A 14827-nucleotide genomic window follows, 5' to 3' on the forward strand; every position below is an offset into this window, starting at 1 on the left:
GTGTGTGTGTGTGTATGTATGTATGTGTGTGTCTTAACATACTCTGTGATTGTATGCTCTAGCCTCTGACAGATTCCTCTAGTGAGAGGGAGCATGATGGAGTGTTGGGCTATGTGCCCATTCCCTGTTGTGAAAAATATATTCTTCAGTTGTCTGCACAGAAAGGCTTTGTGTGATAGCGAGAGACAATGCTGGGATTTGGACAGAGGGCTAGAGATGTGTTTTTAGGAGACAATATTCCCACAATGATAAACACACACTTTTTACACAACCACCTTTAGCTATAAAGCCCTATCACAAAGGTCCAGTGCAATGTCATGGAAGTCTGTCTACCAAGCAGAATGGTGAGAATGAACATGGTGTGTTTGTGTGTGGTGTGTGCACCTTCTGCGAGGCCAGATATTCCATGCCCCGTGCCACCTGGTAGGTACAGGAGACCAGGTCCTTGAAGGCGAGCTGTTCGTCTGAGCAGCGGTTAATATCGTAGGAGTACTCCATGCCAGGGGGCCTGCGGGCACGTAGGTACTCCCTCAGGTTCCCTTTAGAGGCATACTCCACTATCACATACAGAGGGCCTGACACACACACACACACACACACAGAGAGAGAGAGAGAGAAAGAGAGACACACTCATTTGGGACTCAACCACACTGACTGACCACTGCTTTCCAAAGTGGGGAGGAGAGAAGTAACCGAGTCAAGCAGGGATTTTGGGCATCAGGATTTAAATGTTGACTGAAACAATTTGTGGGGGACAGTGGCAAACATGGACTAATGACAAATATATGGGAGGGTAGAGTTCTGTTCAACACTATATTCATTGTAGGTGTGTGGGAGAGAACTTGGCAACTCTACTCTAGCAATACATTTCGGTGTGTGAGAATGCGCGTGCTTTCTTGTTTCTCATTTCACCACAATGGAACCAAAGGACGTATTTGGGTGTTTTGGGAGCATTGTTCATGTTTATTAATGGCCACCAAATGATTTGATATTGAGATAAAAAATGGCTGCATTGGACCATTAAAGGAGTAGTTCACTTCCTTATTGTAAGTGATGCAATTCCAAACTTTATCCACAGCGTTATATTTCATTTTGTTGGACTCAAGCGATACATTTTCTTGTAAGAGCATGTACGTGCTTTCTCGTTCTAATTGTGGTGATATGAGAAACCGGAGAACGAGGAATGAGGAAGTCTATTGCGGGTGGGGTCATTTTTTCAAAACCAAGTGAAATCGTCCCCCAAAAAGTCTGTAACCTTCTATAACATGCCCTTTACATCAAAAAAGTGAACCAGTCCTTTAACCTTTTTGGGATAAGGGGCAGCATTTTCACTTTTGGATGAATAGCATGCCCAGAGTGAACTGCCTCCTACTCTATCCCAGATGCTAATATTTGCATATTATTATTAGTATTGGATAGAAAACACTCTGAAATTTCTAAAACTGTTTGAATGATGTCTATGAGTACCAACTAGGAAGTGGGAAATCTGAGGTTTGTAGTTTTTCAACTCGGCCCCCATTGAAGATACAGGGTGAAATTAGATATGTTTCACTTCCCAAGGCTTCCACTAGATGTCAACAGTATTTAGAACCTGTTTTGAGGATTATACTCTAAAGGAGGGGCTCATAAGGGCTCTTTGAGTGAGTGGTCTGGCAGAGTGCCACAGCCTCGGTCTGGCGCGCTCACGTGAAAGGTAGCTACGTTCCACTTCATTTGTACAGACAAAGGAATTGTCCGGTTGGAACATTAATGACGTTTTATGTTAAAAACATCCTAAAGATTGATTCCATACTAAGGTTGGCATGTTTCTATGGGCTGTAACGGAACTTTTTGAACTTTTTGTCCGACGTTCGGCACGACCTGAACGCGCTTTTGGATTTGTTTACCAAACGCCCTAACAAAAGAGGATATTCGGACATAACTGATGGACATTATCAAACAAATCAAAACATTTATGGTGGAACTGGGATTCCTGGGAGTGCATTCAAAGATCATCAAAGGTAAGTGAATATTTAAAATGCTATTTCTGAGTAATGTTGACTACCCAATATGGCGGGTATCTTTTTGGCTGCTTTGTTGTCTAAAGGCTGTACTCAGATTATTGCATGGTTTGCTTTCTCCGTAAAGTTTTTTTGAAATGTGGTTGCATTAAGGAGAAGTGTATCTAAAGTTCCATGTATAATAGTCATATCATTATCAATGTTTATTATGAGTATTTCTGTAAATTGATATGGCTCTCTGCAATATCACCGCATGTTTTAGAACTACTGAACGTAACGCGCCAATGTAAACTCAGATTTTCTTATATTAACTTTATCAAACAAAACATACATGTATTGTGTAACATGAAGTCCTATGAGTGTCATCTGATGAAGATCATCAAAGGTTAGAATGAATCACTATCTCTATTTCTGATTTTTGTGACTCCTCTCTTTGGCCGGAAAAAATGGCTGTGTTTTTCTGTGGCTTGGTGGTGACCTAACATAATCGTTTGTGGTGCTTTCGCTGTACATCCTTTTTGAAATCAGACACTGTGGCTGAATTAACGAGAATTTTAGATTTAAAATGGTGTAAAATACTTGTATGCTTGAGGAATTTTAATTATGTGATTTTTGTTGTTTTGAATTTGGCACCCTGCACTTTCACTGGCTGTGGTTCCGACTAGACAGGTTAAAGGGATAATCCACCTCAGAAATACATTTAATTCATTGCCATTTACTCAGCTGGGCCAGGGGCGCTTTAATTAGGTCAGGTGGAAATGTCCGACAGATCTCAACTCCATAAAAGGAGGAAATTGCCATCGCCTGATCTCGCTGCTTTCTCTTCCTTAACTCCATCTGATCCACAAGTTCTGTGCGTCCATGAATCCACGTAAGTCCACCGACTATGTTACCTTTCATCTGAATTATCTGTGGCGATCGGGAGAGTGGGCCATTCAGTTACTGTTAATAGTTATTACCGCGGAGCGCGGCTTGGAGCGCAGCTTCAAACATATTGTAATGTGAATTGTCAATGATCACGGCCCTACGGATCCTCATAGGCCAATTATGCAATCGACATGGTTCATGTGTTTCGAAATTAATTATATGTACACATGAAGACAATTGAAAGAGTGAAATGAGAAACGTCATTGTTGCTAACTGATTGACTTTGATAATGGGGATTATAGACTGTATAACCATTCACTGTTTGTAATTCTTTCATAATTTATGATAAATAGTTACGAGCCTAAATGACTCGCGGATGATTACTATTGACTTCTTAATGAACTGGACTGTTGAATTCCCTAAATTATGTTAATAATGAATGATATGATTTGATCTTTGATTATGAATTTGATTGGATACATGTTATTTGTTTCCTTTGTGATGCAGCACAGACTACTCAGTAAATATGCCACTTTATGGTTAAAGGAATTCCTGCCTCAGTCTCATCCATTCCTCTGTCACCTGACACGTGACCACCTGTTCACCTTCACTGTCAGTCATCCTACCTGTCCAGCTACCCACACAGATTCCACTAATCATCATGAAACTTATAATTTGGTGAAAGCCTATGTTCTATCAGTGGTTAAAATAACAACTTCCCCCATGATTTAACTTCTAAGTGGTCTGTCTATGAAATCATGAAATCGTGTAGGAACGCGTCATAGCTACATGGTTCTTGTCAGTGGAGATAGGGATAACACACTATCACATTTCATAATACTTTTAAAACAGTCCAGTCCAGATTGCCAATAGACGGTAAGGGCATACTTGTCTTGAATACGTGCATCTGTTTATTATCATAACAAAGTATACATTTCACTTATATGTGCTCAATCTAAACAGTGTACCTAATTTTCCCAACTCAGTTTCTCCTTAAAGTTACATCTTGCAATGCACCCTGTGTGTTTGTGGGAAATGCGGGACAGGGCCATTGTTGACATAGCAACAAACTCTGCACTCGCTCTGGGGCAGAGACAAACTGCAAGTTGAACTCGTTGAGAGACTCCTACCCTTACAAAAATGTACCATGGTAGTACAATGAAAAAAATTCAAATGGCATGGTACTATAATGTTTTTTTGGTCACTACCATGGCAGGAAAATACCATGGTACTGTTACAATACAATGGTATTTTGCTGCCTGGTAGTGAACCAAAAAACATTATAGTATCATGCTATTTTATTCATTGTAATACCATGGCAGGAAAATATCATGGTATTTGTACCAATACCATTGTATTTTCCTGCCATGGTAGTGACCACAAAAACATTCTATATTTTTCAAAAAATACCAATGTTTTGTACTAGCAGCATGTAGTGAAACACGAAAGCATGGTAGTTGTTTACAATGCATTATGATGGTCTGTGTCCCAACGTTTTTCAGGTAAAGTGACCAAAAACATCGTAATTTATGGTACTCACAAAATGCAACATTTACTACTCACTCTGCAATGGCAAAGCGTAGGCCTAGTACCCTCTTAAACCCCTTTAGCTCAATGTGAAAAACCACAACATATTGTCTGGTAGTGTAGTGTACCCTCTTAAACCTTGGGACCTGAATAAGGTATGGTGAGAAGAATGAAGGGAGTCTGAAACCTTAGATTTTTTCGATAGTTAATCTGGTGCTTCTCTCTTCAATACAGTTTTCAGTTGACTCTTCATCAATCAACTGACTTGACTACTCTTATACAGTTCTAAATAGCCAATATACTAAAAAAATATGTGTAAAAAGGTATTATCACCTTATCACATAGATACATTTTCAAAATCTAAATCTCAACATATCCCTAAAAACAGTAAGTTACAATGTTTCCCTTTGATTACACGTTCGTTGGTCCTGTTGACATGACTACGACAGGCTAGCTTGACTGGCGCTAACTTTACCATCTATGCTAATGGGTTTTAGAAATTAATTAAACCATGAAAACATCATCCAAAAATAACAACTTATCATTTCACTCGCTTAATTACACAGGATTTGAAACGTCAAGTTAATCACATGCTTTATAACTCGCTAACTATAATGATAACGTTTAAAATATTTAGTTTATATTTAGTTTATATGGTGCTTCTCTCTTCAGTTGGCTCTCTCGTTCAACTGACTTACTAACTAGGCATATACAGAAAGTACTACCCCTTTTTCACACTAACTATTTCCCTTTTTCTTTTGATGTTACAGACAAACTAGGACCAACAATAGTAGCCTGACTTTATCAGAAACTTGTCCACACTGGTATATAAATTAATCAATATAATACCAAACAACCTCTTTTTACCTTGGGAGGTTTATTTATTTAATGCATTATACTGCCACAATTAATAAAGATGGTACCTTATGATAATTATTGTTACCATTTATCATAATTGTGCGTTATGGTATAATGTATAATGCAGGGTAAAACCATGGTATTTCAATGATCCACATTTACCATGGTATAAATTATGCAATACCATGGTATTACTTAGGTGCATGGCAGTACCATAATACTTCAAATCTAAAACCGTGGTACATTTCCATGATTCAGATTTATACCATGGTACTATTTAGGTACAATGGCAATACCATAGTAGTACCATCATACTTCAAAGCCAAAACCATGGTACATTTCCATGATTCAGACTATGGGATGGTATAAGTGAAAGTATCATAGTAGTACCAGGATATGAATGAAAGTATCCATAGTAGTATCATAGAAAAATATACCAAGGGTAAATTGATCGTCCAGTTTGTTGATGCCATTTTACAGCTAGCTAGCTCCACATGCTGATATTGACTTTGGTATTATTGTGTGTAGCTATGTTTGCTAGCTAGCTAGCTAGCCAGCCGGCCCAGAGAGAGCATTGCACTGTGGGTTTTGTAGTCGACTTGAGCTGGAACAGATTAACACAATGATTTTCACATTTTGCTAACAACGTTGTTATAACGGCAAAAGGAAAGATTAGTTCACAAAAAATATTTGTTTTCGCACTGTTAATCATACGAATTTGTGGTTTTGGGTTGATTGTCCCTTTAAGGTAAAGCCCCTCATACTCACCATCTTGTGTACAGGCCCCTAGTAGGTTGATGATGTTCTTGTGTTTCCCAATCATCTTCATCATCTCCATCTCTGACACAAGGTCAGACAGGTCTTTCTCTGTAGCATCGTCTGGAGGGGGAAACAAGGCATCAATATACTGTATAGGACAAAACAGACACACATAAAAAAAAAAAATCACACACACAAATGTATTCATGCATAGAGACAAGTGCACGCACACACACTACCCACATCTCTCCCCATAACCCATAACCCAGGACGCCCCAGCCCGTCTGTCCTACAGTCCAAGCAGACAAGCTTAATCTGTGCCGTTATTAAGCATGCTTCACTGACAGCGGTGGTCTAGATTACATTATAGCAGTTTGACAACTAAACACAGGCCTCTATTCTTTCAGCAGCCAGGGAATTAAAAGACATTCAGTCAATCTGAAGTTATTGTCTCCAGCAGCACATGAGTCTCTGTTTCATGGGTCTGATCGAGGCGACCAGTCAGTCAGACACAATGGCATTGGATTTATTCCGCTGTCAGCACCATTACCTGGGCCCCCAAGCCCCACCTCGACAACCCCTACATACAGGTACACACACACGTATGCACATATATCCAGTGTATGTAGTGTACATAAGACGTAAATAAGTAAACACACCCATGTACACACCCCAGCCACAACATACACCCCAACCCACACACTCACACGTACCTTTCAGCATCTTCACGGCCACTGTGATGGCCTCCTTCGGCTTGTCCTTATCGATGCCTAACGCTTCAGCCATCACCACCTGGCCAAAGCAGCCCTCGCCCAACGGCTTGCCCAGAGTCAACCTGTAGAGGAGAAAAGGGGAAACGTTAGAGAAACAGTTCATGTTCAAACACCTGAGTCATATTCGAGAGAGAAAAGAGAGTGAAGGAGAGAGAACAAGAGAGCGAGATTGAGAAAGCAATTGCAAGACGGAGATAAGGAGAACGAGAAAGAGAGGTAAACAGAGAGCGAACAGGCACTAGGCCAGCGTTTTCCACGCTCCTCTCTCTCTCGCTCTCTCTGCCACTTCCTCTCCATTTCAATCAGGTTGTGTGAGTGCTTAATTGGCTCGATGTGGTGGCAGTGGACTGTGCCAGGGTGGTAGGGACATAATGCCCTGATACAGGATTGATCTGATAACATCAGATTCATTAATAAGTGCATCGATGACCACATCTTCATAGTGACCGTACGTATCCCAAGCAGAAGCCATGGATTACTCGCAACATCCATACTGAGCTAAAGGCTAGAGCTGCCGCTTTCAAGGAGGGACATTAATCCGGACGTCTATGTGAACCCCACTATGACCTCTGACGAAACATCAAACAGGCAAAGCATCAATACTAGACTAAGAACGAATCCTACTATGCCGGTTCTGACACTCAACGGATGTGGCAGGGCTTGCAAACTATCACGGATTACAAAGGGAAACCCAGCGGCGAGATGCCCAGTGACACGAGCCTACCAGACTTCTATTGAGTTTATTTACATTTTTTTTAGAGGGACAGTGCATATTTTTCAATGTTTCAGCCAGGTTTTAGCCAGCCAGCAGATTTTCAACCCCAGTCCCTGGGCAGGTTATTAAAAACAATTACAATAACAATCCAGACAATCAGCAGTGAGCACATTCAGAGCAACATAGGACAAGCGACACGTAGCATCCAGACAGAGCAATAGCACAAAATGCAACAAAACAAAATACATAAAAGCAACAGTGTTTCCACACCTAACAAGCTGTGCTCGCTTTGAGGTAAGCAATACTGAACCATGTATGAGAGCACCAGCTGCTCCGGATGACAGTGTGATCTCGCTTTCCGATGTAATACCTTTAAACAGGTTAACAATCACAAGGTTAACAACCTCTCTCTGACCCAGTCGGTAATACCAACTTGTTTCATGCATACCACCATAGTCCACGTGCCCAAGAACGCCAAGGTAACCTGCCTAAATGACTAGCACTAACATCTATAGCCAAGGAATTTGCTGAAAGACTGGTCATGGCTCACATCAGCACCATCCTCCCAGACACCCACTACAATTCGAAAACCGCCCCAACAGATCCACAGATGACGCAATCTCTATTTCACTCCACACTGCCCTCTCCCACCTGGACAAAAGGAATACCTATGTGAGAATGCTGTTCATTGACTACAGCTCATTCAACACCATAGTCCCCTCCAAACTCATCACCAAGCTCAGGTTCCTGGGACCAAACACCTCCCTCTACAACTGAATCCTGGACTTCCTGACAGGCCTCCCCAGGTGGTGAGGGTAGGCAACAGCCTATCCGACATGCTGACCATCAACATGGAGGCCCCTCAGGGATGGGTGTTTAGCCCCGTCCTCTACTCCCTGTTCACCCATGACTGCGTTGCCACGCACGACTCCAACACCATCAAGTTTTCTGACGACTTGACGGTGGTAGGACTGATCACCAATGACAATGAGGCAGCCTATAGGTAGGAGGTCAGAGACCTGACAGTGTGCCAGGACAACAATCTCTCCCTCAATGTGAGCAAGACAAAGGAGCTAATCGTGGACTACAGGAAAAGAGGTGCGACAATGCCTCCATCCACATCGATGGGGCTGTAGTGGAGCGGATCAAGAGCCTCAAGTTCCGCCGTGTCCACATCACTAAGGAATTAACATGTTTCACACTAGGGCTGTGACAATCATGGAATTACAGGTGTCAGTGACTGGCGTGGCATATGTACACAGTCATTGACCTAACTGACAGCCAACAGGGGGCACACAACATTAGTGCATATAGACAATGGAAAAACATTAGCGCATATAGGCCTAACTGTCTTGCTCATAGACTCAGGTTTTGGGAAGCAAGTTTTCACCATAAAAAATATAAAGCATTCCATGCATCATCACATTTGCAGGCTTATGTAAGATCACACTAGAAATAGTCAGCTGAGTAAATTGGATAGTCATAACTTAGGCTAATAACTCAATCGCGAAAAATTCAATCACCAATCAATACTGTTCGCTCAATTAAGTTGAGAATTTAGATAACGAAAAGACTAGTGTTTTAATTGTCTTCTCCTTACATCAATAGCCAATTGCTATCCAAACTAAGTTTTCCCGCGATTGTATTTTGAAATATTGCGATATGCCTGGCTGTGCCTGTCATTCACTGACATTTGCAACTTAACAATCATCTATTTGATTTAAAACAATCCACAGCTTTTTTTAAGAAGCTAAGGATCCTCTGATCCTCCAAATAATGGTTTCTTGTGTAGTACCCTATTTTAATGTGATTTTATATACAGTTGAAGTTGGAAGTTTACATACACTTAGGTTGGAGTCATTAAAACTCGTTTTTCAACCACTCAACAAACTATAGTTTTTGGAAAGTCGGTTAGGACATCTACTTCGTGCATGACACAAGTCATTTTTCCAACAATTGTTTACAAACAGATTATTTCACTTATAATTCACTGTGTCACAATGCCAGGTGGTCAGAAGGTTACATACACTAAGTTGACTGTGCCTTTAAACAGCTTGGAAAATTCCAGAAAATGATGCCATGGATTTAGAAGCTTCTGATAGGCTAATTGACATCATTTGAGTCAATTGGAGGTGTACCTGTGGATGTATTTCAAGGCCTACCTTCAAACTCACTGCCTGTCATGCACAAAGTAGATGTCCTAACCAACTTGCCAAAACTATAGCTTGTTAACAAGAAATTTGTGGAGTGGTTGAAAAACGAGTTTTAATTTCTCCAACCTAAGTGTATGTAAACTTCCGACTTCAACTGTAAATCTAAGTAAGTCACTCACTCAGTTTGCATAAAATTCTGGAAAACTTTGTAAGAGAAAGGTCTGAATAGCTACACATAGAATTTCTAATAGCTCTCCTTTATACACACTCACACCGGCACACACACACACACACACACACACAAACACACACACCCCTAGACCAAGCCCCACACACTCCACACCACTATTACTCATGGTCACAACACCTCCCTGACCTATGACTCTTTGGTCATAGATTGACCCTCTGATCTTAGTTTGATTGAAAGGTGGTGGCCCCGCCCCTGCAGCCTAGTCTTGCGGCTGTCTAAACATTCACACTGGCTCAGGGGCCTGAGGCCAGCACCCCATCACAGAAACACAATCCCTATTCTGTCCACATACATGCTTCCCAACTACCCCACCCCTAGCTCAATGGCACCCATTCTGCACTGGCCCACCACACATAATCAATGTTATTTTTCCTTTCACGCCACCACAAATGTTAGCATTCCTGAATGTTGTGCACTTGGGAATGACAGAGGAGGAGCGGAGGGGGACAGAGATGAATGAAAGAGAGAGAGAGAGAGAGAGAGAGAGAGAGACAGAGAGACAGAGAGAGAAAGGGCTCAACTGAGCATGCTAAGGAGAACATTTTACATTTTCGCAAAACGTTTGCATTCCATCCATAACTCACACAGCACAAACAGTTCCTTTCATTGGCATATCAATTACATTTGCTAGAACTGACTTGGTCACTTTTATTGCCATGCAACTTCAATTCTACTAGCGCGCAAACAGACAATCCCGAGTACAGAAAAGAACACATGAGAAATGCTTTTCAGAGATAAGGGAATTCTTCTGGGAATGCTTTTGATCCTCTACTGTTAAATATTCACACTAACATGGCTTGGCCTTACACCACATGCGAAGGCATGTTAATAACCAAAGAGCCAGAGTGTGCTTTACGGCCTGGGTTTTCATTATTGCTTAACAACAAAAGACCTCACCACAGCTAAATCACTACAGTGCATTCGGAAGTATTCAGACCCCTTTTTCCACATTTTTTTACGTTACAGCCTTAGTCTAAAATGGATTCACACATTTTGTTTTATCAATCTACACACAATACCCCATAATGACAAAGTGAAAACAGGTTTGTTGAAGTTTTTGCAAATATATAAAGAAATACCTTATTTACATATGTATTCAGGCCCTTTGCTATGAGACACAAAATTGAGCTCAGGTGCATCCTGTTTCCATTGATCATCCTTGAGATGTTTCTACAACTTGATTGGGTCCACCTGTGATAAATTCAATTGATTGGACATGATTTGGAAAGGCATAGACACATGTCTATATAAGGTCCCACAGTTGACAGTGCATGTCAGAACAAAAACCAAGCCATGAGGTCGAAAGAATTGTGGAAAAAGTGTGGAGACAAGATTGTGTCGAGGCACAGACCTGGGGAAAAGTACCAAAACATTTATGCAGCATTTAAGGTCCCCAAGAACACAGCGGCCTCCATCATTCTTAAGTGGAAGAAGTTTGGAACCATCAAGGCTCTTCCAGAGCTGGCCGCCTGGCCAAACTGAGCAATCGGGGGAGGGCCTTGATGAGGGAGGTGACCAAGAACCCAATGGTCACCCTGACAGAGCTCCAGAGTTCCTCTGTGGAGATGGGAGGACCTTCCAGAAGGATAACCATCTCTACAGCTCTCCACCAATCAGGCCTTTATGGTAAAGTGACCAGATGGAAGCCACTCCTCAGTAAAAGGCACATGACAGCCCACTTGAAATTTGCCAAAAGACACCTAAAGGACTCTGAGACCATGAGAAACAAGATTCTCTGGTCTGATGACACCAAGATTGAACTCCTTGGCCTGAATGCCAAGTGTCACGTTTGGAGGAAACCAGGCACCATCCCTACGGTGAAGCATGGTGGTGGCAGCAAAATGTGTGAATCCATTTATGAATAAGGCTGTAACGTAACAAAATGTTGAAACGGTCAAGGGGTCTGAATACTTTTCCGAATGCACTGCATGTATAAGTGTTGTGTCCCTAAGCCTGACACTTTCCACTGAAGCTGACTGAGGCCATTAGTTCAACTCGTAGGGACTAACTGTTCTGGTATGAGGCAAAGCAAACAGTCACAGCACAAACACAGACAGACTATAGCCATGACACACACACACTAGGGATGTGATACATGGAAACATTTTGTTAATGTTTAAACAGTAATGTTTTATCGGTTTTCCGTTAAAACAATGAGACAAATGCATAAAACTCCATGTGAATTTACAAACCAGACGATCTACATCGCGTTTCCCGAGGAGAGAAAGAGAAAATGTTATCATTTATGGTGTTGCTGCTCTTGCTTTTCAGCTAGCGTCTCTCGGTTTAATGCAGTCAAGACAGGTACTATGTATTCAGATGAGATGATAAATACCAAGCAATTAGTAAGTCTACCAGCGCGAGTCCACTTGGTTGCTAGCTCTCTCCCCTTTCCTGCTCCCCTCGTCACTCACAGATGCACACCGCCCCTCCCTCGCTCCCTACTTGAGCTTCTCTTTCCTTCCTGCATTACATCTCTGGTTAATAAACTAGCTAAAATAATAAAATGGATCCTCCTAATATTACAGCATTGTTGTTTGGGGTATTTGTTTGTTTTTGTATTTTCCCCTTTATGATGAGGACCTGTTAGTGGTAGTTTTGTGATAACTGCAACAACTAACATTGTTTTTATAGGCAAAAAAAAATGTACAATCCCAATTTTGTTTAAACTTTTTCAACACGGGGTCCTGATCATTAGGCTCAACATTTGAAAACATTTTGCAATGGAAAACAAAAATTAGGGTTGCATATTGGACAAGTCCAGGTTGTCCCTTCCTCTTTCAGTCCCTCATTCTTCTGTTTTGTGCCTAATGAACACTACCCTGGTACAGTGTAGTACTCAGAAATGACTCATTGTTCTTTATCACAGTCATAGCCATTACTCACTGGTTAATCATTACAGATAATAAACCATGTTCAATGGTGCTTAATGGTATATTACACCAGACAACAGTGCCTCATGTAACAGCCTGCCGATACAATCAGTTAGCTAAATGTTTGCATAAGTTGCCATCATTATACCGTGATGGGGGGGGTAATCTGCTACTATAATGCATATAGTTAGGAGACAATTAAGTAAGGAGCAACTTTCACTTTAAATTGCAAAAACACTGCCTCATGCTCTTCCAAATGGGTCCCTGCACTGAATTCATTTCTGGGGGTGTTTGAAGTTAGGTAGAAATACTGTCCATTCCAACTGAGCAAAAACCTCACTGACTGCAGCTTACAACAGCATGCAGCCAGCCTTGGGCCTCACCGATTCTCAGAGAAATACCTGAGGGTAAAGCCACTGTAGGCCACATTCCAGGGGGTCTGTGAAGCAGTTAAGCAACACAAATTAACCAATGATTGAAAGACAAAATGTCCTATATTGCAGTCTCGCATTGAGTCAGGCAGTGATGTAGTTACTGACGTGGCAAGCACGTATCTAGGCGTTGCGGGAGTTTGCCGAGCGCCTGCTATGTAGGAAACCTGAAATGCAGCCATACCGATGAGGTGCCACACCCTATTACCCCCCCCCCATTCCTACTTCGGTTCCTGTCTCTGTCCCTCACCTGTCTCTGGAGAACTCCCAGCGTGGGTCCTCAGGGAGGTCATACTCTGGGATGGGGTCGTCGTGGCCAGCCGAGCTGCGTCGTGTGGTGATGCGGACCAAAGGAGTGCTGGAGTTCATCGAGGAGCTGGAGTCATTTGACACCTGTAGGAGACAGATTGGCTGATCACCGGTCTCGATACACGGGTCATATTAAAAAAAGGAGTGTAGGTGTGTGTATGCACGTGTCTCCATAACTAAAGATCAAATAATACCGATATGGATTGTTATTGTGCAAATCAACATATTTTCCTTTCCATTTAAAAAAGAGTGAATTGCATGTCAGTAATCATTAGAGTTGAGCAACAACTCAGTGCTAGAGAGTAACGTTCAATCTGATGAATGTATCCATTTATCATGCTGTTGTCATTGTCCTCAGGGCTCCTATCTCCTTTCGTCCTAACCTTACCTTGACACAGGAACCACCCGTCTCTCGCAGGAATGTAATCCAACACTTTTTGTACCTCTTGGAGTTTGTGTTTTTCCCCTTGAGGGAAAAGCATCACTCACAGAGAAGTAGAAGAGCTAGAGCAGGAGCTAGAGGTGATGGATAACAGTGCTAACATGCTCAGGCGCCATGCACTGTAGCTAGTTGTCTTTCAGTAGAGTTAACTGGGGCTTAGCACCTCAAGCAGTGCGATGTATTAGTTACAGTATTGTTATGAAAATCCACTTCCCATGAACAGCTACATTTCGTGGGCTCTCAAATTAGAGTACCAATAACCCAATTGGTAAGGTAAGTAAGATCTATGTCAGGAGTACAAATTTGGTGGAACTTTTTTTGTGTTTTCCGCTCTTGGTGGGTAAACTTTGGACTATTTTCTGTAATTTGCATAGAAATCTGAGTATATAGGGCTTTTCACACTGCTATATCCGAAACCGAGCCGAGCCAAACCAAGCTGTGCTGAGCCGGCCTGGTTACACATCCACCATAGTAGCTGAAACCATGAAATTATAATATCCTAGTCAGTACAGTTTAGTCCGGGTCAGAACGACAGTGTGAAAACATAATTATGTATGAATGCATGTGTGTGTGGAGTTTGTGTTTCTACAGGTGTTAAAGGCCTTGGTAACCCCTTATCTACTTTCTGTTACCTGGCGGCGCAGAGGTATCTGCTTGCTGAGTTTGTGGACCGCTGGCTGGTTCCCAAAGTCAGGCTTCTTAGCCGTATTCCTCATCCGGCACACCACCACGATGACCACCATACAGGCGATCAAGAACACCCCGATGCAGTAGATGGCTATCTCCACGTAGTCAGGTGACATCAGACCCGTCACCGTCTCGTCGTTACTGGCTGATTGGGGAGGGGAGAGGGTCAGGGAGGAATTTTTT

At 42.0% G+C, this 14827-nt stretch overlaps 1 protein-coding gene across 7 annotated transcripts in view; it reads right to left on the minus strand.

Annotated features, from left to right (window-relative positions):
• Positions 1–14827, minus strand: part of LOC110525582 (fibroblast growth factor receptor 2) — a 113316-nt gene that overhangs the window by 38572 nt on the left and 59917 nt on the right. For 5 of the 7 annotated variants that reach the window (XM_021605831.2, XM_021605820.2, XM_021605866.2 and 2 more), the window contains 5 exons: positions 14584–14789; positions 13457–13599; positions 6725–6846; positions 6021–6131; positions 385–575 (listed from right to left, as the gene is read on the minus strand). In XM_021605831.2, coding sequence (XP_021461506.1) covers positions 385–575; positions 6021–6131; positions 6725–6846; positions 13457–13599; positions 14584–14789 — 773 coding nt within the window. The remainder of the gene's footprint in view (positions 1–384; positions 576–6020; positions 6132–6724; positions 6847–13456; positions 13600–14583; positions 14790–14827) is intronic. The other 2 variants (XM_021605847.2, XM_021605840.2) reach the window with 1 other exon arrangement.

Source organism: Oncorhynchus mykiss, chromosome 1, assembly GCF_013265735.2.
Source record: "Oncorhynchus mykiss isolate Arlee chromosome 1, USDA_OmykA_1.1, whole genome shotgun sequence".
Taxonomy (NCBI): Eukaryota; Metazoa; Chordata; class Actinopteri; order Salmoniformes; family Salmonidae; genus Oncorhynchus; species Oncorhynchus mykiss.